At 43.9% G+C, this 16252-nt stretch overlaps 1 protein-coding gene across 8 annotated transcripts in view; it reads right to left on the bottom strand.

Moving 5' to 3' along the window:
• Window positions 1-16252, bottom strand: part of ABLIM1 (actin binding LIM protein 1) — a 698379-nt gene that overhangs the window by 28809 nt on the left and 653318 nt on the right. For 7 of the 8 annotated variants that reach the window (XM_085603287.1, XM_085603283.1, XM_085603288.1 and 4 more), the window contains 2 exons: window positions 7100-7205; window positions 5901-5965 (listed from right to left, as the gene is read on the bottom strand). In XM_085603287.1, coding sequence (XP_085459413.1) covers window positions 5901-5965; window positions 7100-7205 — 171 coding nt within the window. Of the gene's footprint in view, window positions 1-5882; window positions 5966-7099; window positions 7206-16252 lie in introns of all 8 variants that reach the window. The other variant, XM_085603285.1, reaches the window with a different exon arrangement.

Below are 16252 nucleotides of genomic sequence, written 5' to 3'. Positions count from 1 at the left end.
AGACCCTTGTCTTTGCAGCCGAAGAGGTTCTTGATTTGACTCTCCAGGTGTTGGCCGGTCCCAAATGAGGTATCCATTGGCGTTTTTTTCGAACTAAGATTGGCAGTTGGAAGTTGGAGACTCTTGTTTGGTAAGGTCGCTGAAGCGGCACTCTTGATTTGCTTGGCCAAGATTCTGGTTATGTTTGTTTTGATTTATCCTTTGCACAAGATAAAGGCAGGTAATGTGGAGATTTTTCTCTACTTTGGTATATCTTGGAAACGTAATATTTTACAAAAATTTGGTAGCATGCCTGTTCCTAGCACACTCCGTAGGTTGTGTTGCTGTCTTGGTGGTACCAAAATGGATTTAGAAAGAAGTCAGCCGGCTCCCCCAGAGGGGACACCTAATAGGCATATGTACATTAAATACGGTATTTCTTACATAATGTATAGTACACTGTGCAACGAATATACGAACAAGGATCCTGATCTACAATGGCCAGTGAATGGGTCACTTGATTTTAAAAAGATTCAGTATGTAGAGCAGTGTTTGTTTAAGCATGCTTGTTTGATTGTGTACGAATGTGGGAGAAAGAAGTGCAAGAGAGAGTGAGGAAAGAAGAAGCTATAGCAAAAAAAGAACAGCGTAAAACGATATATCAAAAAGCATTGGAATTAAAAAATAAAGAGATAAAGGCAATAAAAGAAAAAGAGGAAAGGGAACGTTGTTTAGAAGTAACTGGCCAGTACCCTATTAGGCGCCCCATTTATCCCATACTTAATAAACCTCAGGATGACTCCATTTTGTTAGATCGACCTCCGCCCTCATATAAATTTCCCTCTGCCCCCTGAGGATGATCTTTCTGAAGAAGAACATCTTTCTTCAGATGATATAGACGTAGATAAGCAAGATGGGCGGCAGACTCGCTCTACTTTGACTGTTGATGAAAAAGCCACTATCAGATCCACTGCTCGCAAAGAAGCTCATGGGACTACTTCTGCCCCAGTCCTTGTAGCAATGGTTCAGCAGTGGAAGGATTTAGAGCAGCTATATTTTGCAGAGAAGTTTACCTGGGAGGTAATACTTGGTTTTAGAAACGTTTCTAAAAACATAGAGCCCACTGATATCAATTCTGATTATAAACATTTAAATGATGGAACTTTTCTTTTTTCAAATATACCTGATTTAATTAAGCGAGTAGTTAAATTAAGACATGATACACTACGTTTAAAAGCAGAGGAAAAATCAGCTGGTAAAGTTAAAACTGCACAAACAGTTTAGACCCCAGTGCAGAAAGAAGAAGTTTTGGGGACAGACAATGACCCTAGTGATACTGTGGTTACTGTAAAACCGATGCGTGAATCTGCGCCTTTGTATGTTCCCCCGAAGGGTGCGGGAACAAGTGCTGATAAAGATTCAGATGATGCAAAGGGATATTTTGTCTATAATTGGGTCTATACTCCTTGGAGTAGAGCAGATGTTATGGCTCTTAAAGCTGCTTTGCCTGATCCACGGAAAAATCCGTCCGCTTTGTATGAAGAAGTGGAAGGAGATATTAGCTCCTGTACAATGACTCTGCCAGATATTGACATGTTTTTTGGACTTATTTTGCCCCATGATATGTGGAGAACAATTCGGAAAATAGATGATAATGTAGCCTATGGTGATACTTGGGTGCATTTAGAAGAAATAGATGCGGCTAGAGAGCCTGCACAGAAACCACAACAGGAGATATTAGATCTTCCCAAAGCTATTGGAACTAAGTTAAAAACTCTCATACCCCCTAAGCAAATAGATTGGACAACGTTAGCATTTTGTAAACAGAAAGCGGATGAGTCAGTTACTGATTTCTTTACACAATTTGAAGAGACATTCCATGACTTTAGTGGGCAGTTAATGACAGATGACACGGGTAAGCATCTGTTCGTCAACAAATTTGTCGCTAACATGTTGCTAGAAATTGCTAGTCGCCTAAAGGCCAGCGAGAGTTCATAGACTATGTCTTCCCCAGTCTCCCTTTTGACTATGGCCCAGTATTATGAGCATCAGGAATTGGAAGCAAAAGGCAAAGAAGATAAGAAGGTTAAGGACTTAAAGACGAAATTTATGTTGGCGCAAGTATATGGTCCACCATTCAGAGGTGGTGGTAGCGGCGGACATGCAGTATATACCCCCCCCCTTTCTCTCGATCAACTTTGTCTTCTGATCAGTGTGCTTATTGTAAAGAGATTGGACATTAGCGTTCTGAGTGCCCCCTTTTGCGAGGTCAGCAGTATCAACGGGGTAGAGGAAGCATGAGAGGACACCCAGGGAATTCAGGAAATAGGGGAGGAATAAGAACTCGTCCCAGGTTTGAGGCAGTTGAAAATGGGCCAAATTATTCTAATACTTTTAATAGACTAAATCAATATCAAATGTCAGATTATTTGGCTGATGGTCTTAAGGATTCTGATTATGCATAGGAATGCCTAGGATGGGGTAAGGAACAGGTTGAGGTCCCAATAGATAAGAAAGGTCCTTATGTTGATGCAAAAGTTTTGGGGTCTACTGATCGGTTTCTGGTTGATACAGGAGCTACTCGTAGTGCTCTGTCTAAAAAATTGGTTCCTAGGGCTCCCCTGTCTGGCGCAATGATAACATCGTTAGGATTCGATGGGACACCTACATCTAGCCCACTGTCACAGCCACTTGCATTTAGTCTTGATAAATTCACTGCAGCATGTCCATTTTTGCTTTCCCCTACTACACCGGATAACATTGTAGGAATCGATATGCTCAAACATTTTCGTGCTACAATACGTTGTTCCCCAGAAGATGTACGTGTTATCTTAAATGATAACTATCCAATGGTTGAGAGATCTTGTCTCATTAAAGAAGATATTGCTCTGGCATCTTTACCTAGTACTTTATGGGCTACATCAGATACCGATGTGGGACAAATGGTTATTCCACCAGTGCATATTCAAGTGAAGGAAGGTGCTTCATTGCCTCGATTGCCCCAATATAAAATATCTCGGGAAGGCGAAGAAGAATTAACACACATTGTTCAGGATTTGATGAAGGTGGGCGTTGTGGAAGAAGTCCCTTATAACATTTGTAATAGCCCTATCCTTCCTATTTTGAAAAGAGACACTGACACTAAAATGTACAGATTCATTATTGATTTACGAGAGGTTAATAAAACAGTGGTGCCCCAATACCCGGTAGTCTCTGACATCACAACACTCCTTACTATGGTTCCGCCTACTGCCACTACATTTAGTGTCATTGATTTAAAGAATGCATTTTTTTCAATACCTATTCACCCTGATAGCCGTTATTTGTTCGGCTTCCCTTTGAATAATAGATCATACAGATTCTGTAGAGCTCCACAAGGGTATACAGAGAGTCCTAGCATTTATAGTTAGGCATTGAAAAGGTAGCTTGATTCTTTTCCTGTACCGAAAAGGGTGGCTCTTATTCACTATGTCGATGACATCTTGTTGGCTGCCGATACCCCTGAACAGTGTAAAGAAGGAACACTGTCACTATTATCATTCCATGGCTCTCATCATCACAAAGTCTCTCGGAAGAAATAGCAATTTTGTAGACAGCAGGTTACCTATTTAGGTCACCTCCTGTCTAAGGAGGGACGTGCACTCACACCATGAAAATAGATGTACATGATATCTTCCATGCTCCTTCCAAATCACAGAGATGTCTTCAGCCAATACTAAAAGGGTCGTCTGTGTAAATCTGAAATAATTTCTGTTAGCATGAGGTGAAGCCATCTTGGTTATGGCATCCATTTTTTTGGCTTTGTAATTCTCCCATCTTCTGCTGCTCGTCTTTTTTCCTGCCTGTGCTGTCTATTTTAGTTGACTTCCTGACTCAGCTAAAAGCAATATGCATACTAAAGAGTTTGTAGCTGCCAGAACACCTGGTCTCAGACTCAACTGTAAATCTCTTAGTGCTGCCATAAGTACTCCTGCTCCCCCTCCCACTTTGCTGACTAAGTGATCTCCCATCTGCCCATGTTTGTCGGTAGTTATTCCTGTGTATGCTTGTACCTTCTATTTGTAACTACATGCTTACTCTGCAACAAACTCTGTATGTAATGCCTGTGTTCTGTGACTTCAATGTACTGCCTCAGGCAGCACTTGAGAGTGCTGTGTGGACGTAGTCCCACTCATGAGTGATTAATAAACTTGTTATTTGAATTCCAGCTTCAGTGCCCATCTCTATTTTGTTGGTCTAAGGACCCGTGGACAGAGAAGCGTGACCCCTGCACCGGTGTGCTCACTGAAAAGCACATTTCCACATGGGAGCCATTTGAAGACTTTTCGCAGCATTTTCAGCATGTGGATGCAGAATGCAGTGATTGCATTGACTTGTGCGATCATGTCTAGTTTGCTGTCAATGATTATTTCAAGGTTCCCTGGCATAGGTTCTGGGTTTGGGTGTTGGTCTGAGTATGTCCAGCCACCAGTTGTAGTCCCATGGTGTGATGTTCTTGCCAAAGATCATTACTTCTCTCTAATTGGTGTTGACCCTGAGACAGTTGGCTTTCATCCAGTTAGTGACTTCGTGAACTTGTTTCTTGTGCTTGGGGTCTTGCCTGAGAAGGAGCGTATGAGTTGCATGTCGTCTGCTTAGGAGATGGTGTTGATGACCTTTGGCCAGAGGGATCATGTATGCTTTGAAGAGCATGAAGCTGAGCGATGAATCAGGAGGCAAGCCACAGGTGAGTTTGCAGGATTTTGAGGAGTAAGGTGCCAGGCTGACAGCTTGTGTTTTATCTGTTAGCAAGGAGAAGATCCTGCAGTGAGAGGGTCCTTGGATGCTAATCCCATGCAGGTGACTGATAACGATATGGGTGTGAGTCTATGTCAAATGCTACAGAGAGGTCCTAGAGAACGAGGAGGCTTTAGAGATTACCCATCCCAGACTTATCGGATGCCCAGGTCCAGGTTCATAAAAATATGCTCCCCAGAGATAACCTCCTGCCACCAAGGGGTGGCATTGCTGAAAGCAGCAAGAGGGGCTGTGAAATCTTTGATGATGTCAAAGAGCATTCAGAGTGAAGCAACATTGTTGATACTGACCAAAGTCCTGTTCCATTACAGTGCACACAAAAGTGCAAAAAATAACTTGGGGGTAGAGAAGGAGACTCAGTGGGTAATTGATTGACAATATCTCCATGACACAAATTCTGCTTAAGTAATTACGAATTAAGATATCCCAGTGGAGAAATTCAGATTTTGTTGAAATGCATAAAGGTGTTGATAACAGATGTTGCATGCTTCTAGGGGATTCACAGCATTGTGTGGAGCTAAAGCAGAACTAAAGATGTCTATAAAGGTTATTTCCTTCTGCATATTGAGTTTACTATCAATTCCCGATGCCGTACTGCATGAGGACAAGGACGGCAGCCGATTGCTTCAGATTGAGGTTCAGCCTTTTTACTGATTTGCTTTGCCTCATGAGCAATCACATAACTCAACATATGTAGACGTCACACTTCAGCCTTTTCAGAAAACAAACTAACATTTTCAGTGGTCATTTACTCGCATGTCGATCCCCAAATGTGGAGGTGCTCTGCATGGTTTGAAGATGACTTCAGGTTTGGCCATTTCCTACCACACATTAGGACGGACTTCAAATTTTTACTGAATATATTTTTGTCACCCTGCTTTTAGTGTTTTACACCTTCCTTTTCATTTTTATTTGTCTGCTCAGGACTCTATATCAATGTTGTTTTTATAAATCCACATAAGGCTCACTGTTTGTAATCAAACTTTTCATTTTTAAAGTATTCAATAAATGAAACTTCCAAAGTCTACATCGGTATCAGGCAGCTTAGCACCAGTTTATTCCAATGAGACTGTATGTGGATTCTCTACTGTGGACCTTGCTCTAACCTGAAGCCCATTGCTTACTCTGTGAAGTCCGTTTCTTCCATAACCAGGGAGAGATGATGTTTTAGATGCAGAGGCCTGTGGGGCTGAAATAAGAAAACAGAGAAGAATGATTGTCAGTGGACAGGGTAATAAGTAGAAATAACTCAGATGTCTACAGAAGTGTTCAGCAAGAGGGGGTTCTGTCCAATTGGCCCTTTGTTGAAGCTTAAACAAGTCTAAAACCAAATCTGCATATGGTTATTAGTGACACTGGGCATGAATATCCGTTGAAACTTGGGAGGCTACATTTTTATAAGAGATTACTCCCAAATTCATGTATGTGCGATAGGCTTGGTCCACGTAAATCCTGAAAGGTATTACAAGGGCATCACAACTCAGTGAAGTCTCATTCCAGATTCATATACCATGAAAGTACACAAACAGCAGTGGCCACTGATATTTATATTGAATGGTGGAACAAAATAAAGAAAATGTGAAGATGGTGTTTGCAGGTGATAAAACGCATAACTATTTTAGCCATTTTCAATATACTTCACTGTATATCCTGACATCAGGTAGGCGTTTAAAATGGTAGAACCTCATGTGTACAACATGATGGAAGAAGTCTGCATTTACTATACATAGTCAAACTTTACAAAACACATAGTAATATTCTCTGTTAAAGAACACAAGCTTGTGGTTTGGGGACAATTTGCTAGAAGATCCATCTGCACATCATTCACAAAGCTAGCACCATTTCCTCAGACTGTGCCGCAGAATAATAACATACAGCAAAGGGGTCCAGCCCCTCCACCAAACTACAACAAAAGGTAAAGAAGAGAATGAACACAGGCCACACACATGCTACTCTACTAGTAAGCAACCAGCACCAACACTGATCACTTAAAATTTCCCCCTTGTTCTTCAAGCACTTTATAAGACACACAAAAAAAACACTTTACAATCTCATGAAGCATTAATTTCGCTCCCATTACTACTGGCTCACAATCAGTCCACTCACTTCCCAGACCCCAATTTTACACAGTTGTCTGGATGTAACGACGGTGCTGAACTTAAGGTAATGTGGTACAAAGCATCAGAAGGGAAGGCAATTTAACAGAACATAATGTAACAGAACACACTGAACTATAAAACATTGTTCCCAAGCCACAGAATGCAACCTGTCTATGAAAGAGCCCTAGGACACCAACAAATAGGCTGAATAAACATTCACTTACACGAATGAAGAGGGGAGTCATATCGGCTGGCAGGAAGAGGTGGACGTTCTCTGGTCTCTTTCTCCATTTCTTCTTTCAATATTAACTGCCCCAGACCTGAATTTAGCTAAAGGTACATAAAGAAGGAGAACAAACTATTTATTCTTGGTATTTCAAATGAGAAACTATCTCCATGTTTACACTTGCAGATTACCATTAATTTGCAGTGGTAACAATGTCTTGGCCAATCTACTTCAGTCTCACTCTTAGTCTCCCCTCCTTCTGTAAAAGCTAGAGGAAATCCAACCCAACATACACTGTGAGCACAATTGTGAGTTTTTACATAGTTGTTACCTAAAATACCCCAATCTTTCTTCAATGTTCGGACATAGGACTAGACTACATGTACATCAACTCACGGGCGAGTTCTGCTTAGCTTCACTAAGTCATGCAGGGGCTGACTGAGACTTTTTTTTATCAAGATCTCTACTTCTTGTCTTTTGATGGATGAGGCTATTTTGGATTTGAACAGATTTCAACATTTAACAGTCATATCACCTACAGGGCTGGAAGACATACTGGAGGTATGAAATATTAATTGGCTGTGGCAGAGAGCAAAAATGTGGTACGAAAAGCTAATAGGTTTGACATAACATGACAAAGCTGCTACCTGTGCAGAAATACGTACCACCTACAAGGATCAGGTTGCCTTAGCTTGCTAGCATTGTTGACCTGATATGGTCAGGTAGGGTTTAGTAACCCTGCAGGTCAATGCCCCAGTTTCCTCAGTCATAGGCTTAAGAGGGTAAGAAGGCTTTGGAGGAAGAGGGATTATTTCTCTGGGCAAGTGATCTTCATCTATTTCTTTTCTAAAAAAACACTTTATGGAGTTTAATTCAGTAATTCCAATCTTGCTGCCTGGCACCGGGCATCACATTGTAGAGGTTTGCATTCCAATACAGCATGCATAGATAATGAAGATAGCAATGTATACATGTGAATTAGGAGACATATGTAATCTCCATGCTCAGCATGTGCTGTCAGGACTAAAACAATTTAAACTGTCTTTGGGGCAGGGAAGAAGAAAGGGTAGGTGGGATTTCCAGTGGCACCTACTAGCAGGTTCGGTCTCAGCTATAGGCAGGTACGGCCAAACAGTGGGGGGAATGTGCAAGAGACTGGCACTGTGGTCTGCGGAGGCTGTCCCAACGCAGGGGCCTCTTGTGTGGGAAAGTTGTGAGAGGGCATACCGAGTTCACGGGCTCAAACAGTGGGGCTGATAGTTAGTCCAGCATCACCCCATGGTCATCGTTGGAGACCTTATCTTTATGAGCCTGGACCGTAGGTCTGAGATGGGTAATCTCCAGCCGCGGCCCGTGGAGGCTGCTCCGTGGGGCGGAAAGGCAGGCAGGGGAGGGGCAGGGTGGGGGCTACTAAAAACCGGAATATGGATAATTGGAGGTAAGTAGACAATTAAATAAATAAAACGAATTTCGTAGCGCGCGCTGCATCGCAATTTGCGATGCGGGGCGCGCTACGAAATTAGTTTTATTTGTTTAATTGTCTACTTACCTCCAATTATCCATATTCCGGTTTTTAGTACCCCCCACGCTGCCCCTCCCCCGCCCTGCCTTTCCGCCCCACGGAACACCCTCCACGGGCCGCGGCTGGTAATCTCCAAAGCCCCCTCTTCTCTTCCCTGTGAAGGGATTTGCCCTTAGCCTGCACCCAATGTTGGAGATCAATATGCCATGACGATTGGGTGGGGGGCGGTCTTCCATCGGCGAGCAATGGTGAGGCGCACCACGAGGAGGATAAGATAAAGGTCCCTGGTAGTTAGCTTAACTCCTTCCAGCCTGGGTTTACCTCCCAAGGGACTCGATCACGTAGTATGCCTGTCTGTGAGGCTTTTCAGGACCTCGAACTAAGAGGGTGTAATTTCGTACATTCTGACATCATATGGGTGTGCTGGAGACTGTTAGCAGCGGGGGCAGTTTGTGGAGGCCATGGGGAAGAGTGCCTGCAATTTCTGGGAAGTCAAATAAGCAAATCAAGCATTCTAGGGAATCTGCAAGGGGTTCTGGAGCGTGGCTTACCATTCTTTATCGCTGAAAACTATGCCGAATTCATTCTCCCAGTCTGCCCTAAGTGTGTTTAGAGCAATATTCATGTGTGTTTGGAACCCTTTGTACAACCAGGTCACTAACCTTCTCTCGTGTCCCATTGTGTATAATGCTTGCAGGCCATGTGTAGGTGGATCCTGCCAGCTACCTCTCATCTTAGTGGGAAAATAAACGTCTTTGTTGCATTCACCTTATGCCCAGACAGAGTGTAAAACTCGTCCAGTAAGCGGGTAAAAGGCTAGAAATCCAAGCGGACTGACCGAATATAGAGCAACATGTCCTCTGCATAGAGAGAAACCATGTGTGTGTTGTTTCTCCCAAGGGTATCCCCCAATGTTCTCTACCCATATGTAACCTACTAGCAAGCGGTTCCATTGCCAGGACAAATTAAAGGGGGGACAGGGTACAACCCTGCCTGTTTAAATGGGAAATTGGGTATGCCTCTGAGATATGACGTCCTGTTCTGACCCTAAGTGAACGTTATCTGAATGGAAATACTGCCCTACCACTCAACTTACTTTCTTCTTCCATTTCAATCATAAAGTTGCAATCCATTTAAAAGAAAAGACATAAAAACAGTTTGTGAATAAGTCTAAATTATGTGCAAGTTATATGCAACACAGTTTAACCTATGACAGGCTCAAAGTCTAAAGACGTTCTGTTGATCTTCAGTTAATAACAAACAACGTTCCCCAAATCATTATAATACACAAAAATTGAGAAATGCATAGTAAGATCTAATATTGAGGGAGGAACTTTCAGCAGGACTGCAAGTCCCATCATTCTTAGGGCCCCTGGAGGCAGCCCTGTGCTATAGCTCACGATTGCCAGCAGCTGAGACGCCGCACTGCGCTAAAAAGTGCATTTCGTTGTCCCGCGGCACAGGAGGAACTTTCAGTGGGACTGCAAGTCCCATCGTTCTTAGGGCCCCTGGAGGCAGCCCTGTCCTCCAGGCCACGATTGCCAGAAGCTGAGACACTGCACTGCACTATAAAACACATTTCATTGTCCCACAGTGCATAAGGAACTTTCAGAAGGACTGCAAATCCCATCATTCTTAGGGTCCCTGGAGGTGGCCCTGAGCTCCAGCCCACGATTGCCAGCAGCTGAGACACGGCACAGTGCTATGAAGCCCATTTCGTTGTCCTGAAGCGCAGGAGGCACCCGGGATAGGTGCAAGCCCATCCTGCGCCCATCAGTGCCAGGAAGAGGTTGGGCGGAGCTACCCCCCTAAGATCCCCGTTTGAAAATGATTGCTCCATCCGCAGTAAGCGGATTTTTCTTAAAAAGGCGAAGGGGGGAAAGTCAGCCCTGCATTAAATTGTCTCTCCTCTCATATTCTATGATGACTGACAAAAGAGAGCTGCTCTGACTTTAGTCCCTTGTGCAAATTTACTCTGAATTTTTTTTTTTTGGTTTGCCCTTAATCTAAACATTAATCATTAATCATGGGGAACTGGAAAGCCATCCGAAGCACTCAAGAGAACGCGAATAGCAAAAGGGTCGTCCGACACGCTGCTGAAAACTGCTCATTCGAGGAGATGGACTACCTCATTGAGGAGGTGGAAATAATCCTATGGGGAAAATGTGGATCTCCTGTGTCCTGGACCAAAAACTGCAGGAATATTTTAAAAGGGCTATAATACTGAGGTACTAAACATTGCTGGATCCACAAAAAAAGAGAACAGACAGATAAACCGGACCAGGATTCTGATAGAAGGGGGGCCCAGTCGGCTGATATAGCTCATGAAGTGGAGGGGAGATATGAGAAACAAATTAACAGTAAAAATGTTATTGTTATCAATGAGGTACCACACACCAATCGTTATGAACCACTGATTAGGGCCGGGATTAAGGACCAAACAGACAATGCAGCGCAGGAAACGTTACATCTATCACTTGAAAGGACTGTGAGCGGGGCGGGAGTTTTAAGGATGTTAGAGAACTAATGTTAAAGGTGGGGGGTGCAATGCAGAACTTGAAACAACAGCTCTCCCTACTGGTAGAAAACGTTGAGAGAGTAAAAAATTGAGTTACGGTGCGTAAAAGCTGAAATCTGTCATAGTGGTATGAGTAAAACCATGTATAAGGACTATGGGGATATGGAGGTAAGAGCGAACCTGCAGGATGATAAGTGGATATCAAAGAAGATTGCCAGAGATAGGGAGGGAACTCTGTTATGTTAACAATTTCTTACATAGCGCACGTACACCAGTAGGTTTCAAGGCACTAGCTAGGGACCATTGGAAGAAGTTAAGCGTGGGCCTGCGCAAACAACCATGTCTTGATCATTTTCCTGAAGCTCAGCAGATAGTTGCATGACCGAATCTCTAGTGGAAAGGAGTTCCATAGTCTAGGGGCCAAGGATGCAAACCTGCAGCCTCCCTGACTTTTTCGCTTGAAGGCTGGGGTGGTCAGAAGTTGGAGGTGGGCAGATCGGAGGTTGCGGGAAGGAGTGTACCTAGGTAAGAGGCGGTTAATAAATTTGGGGTTCCGGCTGTGGAGAGACTTGAAGATGATGCAACCTGTCTTGAAGGCCGTACGTTGGGGAATGGGAAGCCAGTGAAGTTTTTTTAAAAGAGGTCTGGCGGATTGCCATCTGGGTTGCTGATGGATCAGTCTTGCCGCTTGATTCTGGACCAACTGAAGCCATTTAATTAGGAAAAGTGGCATACCAAGGTATATAGAGTTGGAGTAGTCTAAGTGTGATAGTACCATGGCTATCACGACCTGAATCAGTGCTGTGTGAGTGAGCAGACGGCTGATCTTCCTAATTTTACGTAACTGTAAGAAACAGGTAGAGACCACTGCACCCACTTGTGTTCTTAGCGATAGGTCGTTGTTGATGGTTACCCCATGGCTCTTGACAGAGGTAGATGGTTGGGGGGGGGGGGACCGAGTTCTGCCGGCCAGTGGTGCGGGCCCCAGAAGGTCTGACTGTTCCCAGTTAGGACTAGTTCAGTCTTGCCTGGATTCAGTTTTAAATGGTTTTGGTCCATCCAATGGCGGGTGTGGAGCATGGTAGACTGGAATTCCAGGACTGATTCGAGGGAGTTATCTATGGTAATGATTAGCTGTAGGTCATCCGCATAGTTGAAGGTGATGGCCTTCCGTTCCTTCAGAGACTGAATCAAAGGTAGAAGATACAGATTGAATAGATGGGGGAGAGTGAAGATCCCTGTGGGACCCCACACGTGGTAGTTAACTTGGGTGCGGTAAATGGGGCTAGGCGTACCGTTTGGGTGCGACCCTTTAGAAAGGACCCAATCCAGCTGAGGGCTGAGCCCTGGATGCCGGCCTGTTTGACACGGTCCATTAAGATGACATGGTCGACCGTGTCAAATGCGGCCGAGAGGTCTAAAAGCACCAGGGCCTGAGGGGTGCCTTTATCGTCTTTTTCTCGTAGGGCATCCAGTACAGCTAGGATCACTGTCTCTGTAGAGTGAGCAGGGCGAAATCCTGCCTGATGAGGGTCTAAGTATTCAGACTGTTCCATGAAAATGGACAGGCACTTTGCCACATGGGCTTCAAGAACCTTGGCCAAGTAAGGGAGCAGGGAGATGGGCCGATAGTTGGATAAGTTCTGGGGGTCAGCTCCCGGTTTCTTTAGGAGAGGGACCACAACTGCATCCTTGAATGCTTTGGGGACCCGGCCCTGCAAGAGTGATTCATTCAAGAGGGTCATGGCTGAGTGAGGTAGGGCGGAAAGGGTGTCTTTTAGGATATGAAGTGGACAGCAGTCCATGGGGGAGCCAGATTTGACCCTGGACAACAAGTTCCGGAGGGACAGGGTATCAATGGCGGGGAAGTTATCCAAGGTGAAAGGATTTATTATCGTGGCAGAAGGAGCCTCCATGGGACTGGAAATTGGAATACTAGCTTTAATGTTGGGAGATTTTTTCCATGAAGTAGTTATTTAGAGAGTTTACAAAGGAAAGGGAGTAAACCCTATTGCAAAGCAACGGGACAGGGTAAAAGTAACACTACTAAAGAAAATAATACGTACGAACCCGGAAATCCGTTAGAGCAGGGAGGCAGCGGAACTTCGACCCGACTGGTTATATGTAGAACCTCCTAATATGAGAGCATAAAGGCGCCAATTGAAAAAGCATTGACATATAAGCTCAGTGGCAATTCATATATAAGGATCAAACTTAATTCCACAAAAGAAAGGAAGAAAACTTTAATCAAACTCACACAACTACCTTTAAAAGAAGATGGTGGCTCTAATGAATATAAGAACATATCATTGGGCTTGAAAGGCCAAGATATAAATGGCTCCTGGAAAATTATAAACTGACTATAAACTTTGGCTCCAGGAAATCTCATAGACAAAAAGATTTTAATTGTATAAAACGTTGTCAGTCCTGAGGAAGGTGTTAAGCATCAAGAAGTCACCGAAACACTGCGTCGACTGTTTTTCAACAACTGTATTGATTAGACTGTTTTTCAACAACTATATTGATTTTATTGTTTTTAACAACTTTATTGATTACATTTGGTTTAGCAAATGTTTTTTTAAAAACTGTTTTAATGAACAATATCTAGATTGTAACCTATAATAGGAGGAATGATATGATATGGTATTCACCTAAACCGGAAGTGGCTCAGAGTGTATATTATTTAATATATGTTTATCATTAATAAATTGCACGGTGATATTTTTTATATACTATTAGTCCATTGCTTACTTTGCTTTTACTCACTAGGATTGCGACATCTTTTCAATAACCTATTAGAGACTTGGTCCAAGGTGAGATAATTCCACCTCTTTTAAAAAAATTATAGGGACATTATTTTCTTTAGTAGTGTTATTTAGAGAGTCACACAATTCTTGAGTAGGTGAGTTTGTTAACGATAGCGAAGATATCCTTCAATCTGTTGTTGGAGTTTACAATTCTTGCGGAGAAGTGGGCGGCCTTGGCTGACATAATGGCTTTTTTGTATTCTTTGCGGGAATTCAGGTAGTGCTGTTGTCCTTTGAGGGTGTAGTTGAGTCTCCATTTCCTTTCTTTTTGGCGAAGGGCCAATTTCTGGGCTCTTAGCTCAGTAGAGAACCTTTTCTGAGCATCAGAACGGCGAGCTCGTTTGAGTTTTTTGAGCAGGGCGTATTTGTCGCTGGCCGCTAGTAGCCAGGCTGAGATGTTAGCTTCAAGGAGATCCACATCGAGGTCAAAGGCAGGGGTAGAGCCAGCCAGGCTGTCCTAAAATTCCTGTTTATTGAGGGCACTCCATTTCCTAATCATGCCCCCCTTGACCGTGAGGGTGTTACTGCTGATAGGAATTGTTGCCGTGAATTTTATTAGGTGATGGTCAGACCAAATACATGGTAGGGTTGTCGGCGTGGACACCGTGAGGTTAGTGGTCCAGACCTGGTCCAGTATGTGTCCTTTGGTGTGTGTAGCTGAGGATATGTGGTGGGTGAAATTGAGGTTAGTTAGTAGTTCAGTCAGTTCGGTAGAGTGAGGCCCACCGTGTTGGTCGTTGCACCAGTAGTTTAAGTCACCTATTAAGAATATTTTGGCATAGTCCGTGGCAAGATTAGCCAATTGTTCACTCAGTGAGAGGGGAAATAGCAGCATGTGCTGCAGAGGCCTGTATACCAGGACGCAGATGAGTGGCCTAGAGCTAGAATCAAGCTTGATGACCATGTTTTCTACTGTGGGGAGACTTAAGGAGGACATGGATGTGAATTTGTGATCTTTATGGATGATTGCAGCTACTCCGCCACCCATTTTTCCTGGTTGCCAGTTTACATGGAGGATGTAGTAGTCCTGGGGTAGAGCGGCCAGTATATCAGGGGTGGAGTCGGGATTTAACCATGTTTCTGTGACAAGAAAAATGTCAGGTTTCTCAAACAGTAGGAGTAGGAAGATATCTAGCTGATACTTGACTAGGGAGCGTGTGTTGAGGTAATGTATACGTAGTGCTGTGTGTTCGACGTGGGCAGGAAGCGGTGCCCGATGCTGGTGGAGGATAGGTTTCAAGATCTCTTGGAAAGAACTCCGTGCATGGAGGATTCCAGTGTGGCTTAGGCGTGCGGGGATAGCAGGGCAGAGTTAAAACGCCACCTGATGGAATTTCCTAAGTTCCTCGAGTGAGTAAGTAAGAGTTTGGGCATGGATTATGGCCCCTGGGCCGGTCCAGGCGCAGACGGCCTTGCCTTTGGCTCCCGCGCTGCGTCGGACATAAGTAGCGGTTCCCCGCCTCTAACTCCTCCCCAGCCAGACGTGATTGGCTAAAGCTGAGGGGTGTGCTGAGGAGAACGCGAGGATGCAACCGAAGGTATTTTGAGTCGTAATTCAGTTAAAATACAGTTTCAATTCAATTCAATTTACAGTTTTAAAGGTTTTTAAAAAGGTCTTGTCACAAACAACAGCAGTCCGCAGGGTAGCGGCACGGTAACTAGAGTTACAGAAAACAATATGGCAGAGTCCCGATTCCCACAGGAGCATGTTTGCCAACTCCCCACGAAGGGCCCCAATAGTGGGAGGAACTAACTGAGAGGGTGGAAGCACTATATCCCGATATCCACCAAATGGACCGAAAGGCTTGAGGCAACTGGGAGCCAAAAGGGAGTTAGGATCTTGGCAAATAAAGAGGGGCAAATCCCCACCAAGCAATGGTCCACTGAGACGTTAAACCAGAAGGACCTATATGACTAACAACCCTAGGTTACTTGCAGGAATTAGAGAAGATAGCAAATCACTAAAAAACAAAGTGGCATATTTAAAACGAAGTGCAGCGTTAGCCGTCCTGGTTCAATGTCGCACTCCGCCACTTCAGAAACGCAGGGATGCACCATATTTACAACGATATGGTGCAGCTCTTCATTACTCCTTGCGCTGGCGCTAAACTTACCAGCTTAGTGCCAACGCAGGCACCCTTGCACCATAGTGCAAGGGTGTCTGCGTTGACGGGGTGATTGTTTATGTTCAGAAAGGTCTACCTTCCTGCATATAAACAATCTTTAAATGATGCTTTATAATTTTTATGTGTGCTGCTTAATGCAGCACACATAGAAGTTGCAAAGCATCATTTTTTGGGAAGG

Source organism: Triturus cristatus, chromosome 1_2, assembly GCF_964204655.1.
Source record: "Triturus cristatus chromosome 1_2, aTriCri1.1, whole genome shotgun sequence".
In the NCBI taxonomy this organism is placed as follows: Eukaryota; Metazoa; Chordata; class Amphibia; order Caudata; family Salamandridae; genus Triturus; species Triturus cristatus.
This window is presented reverse-complemented; position numbering and strand designations above follow the sequence as displayed.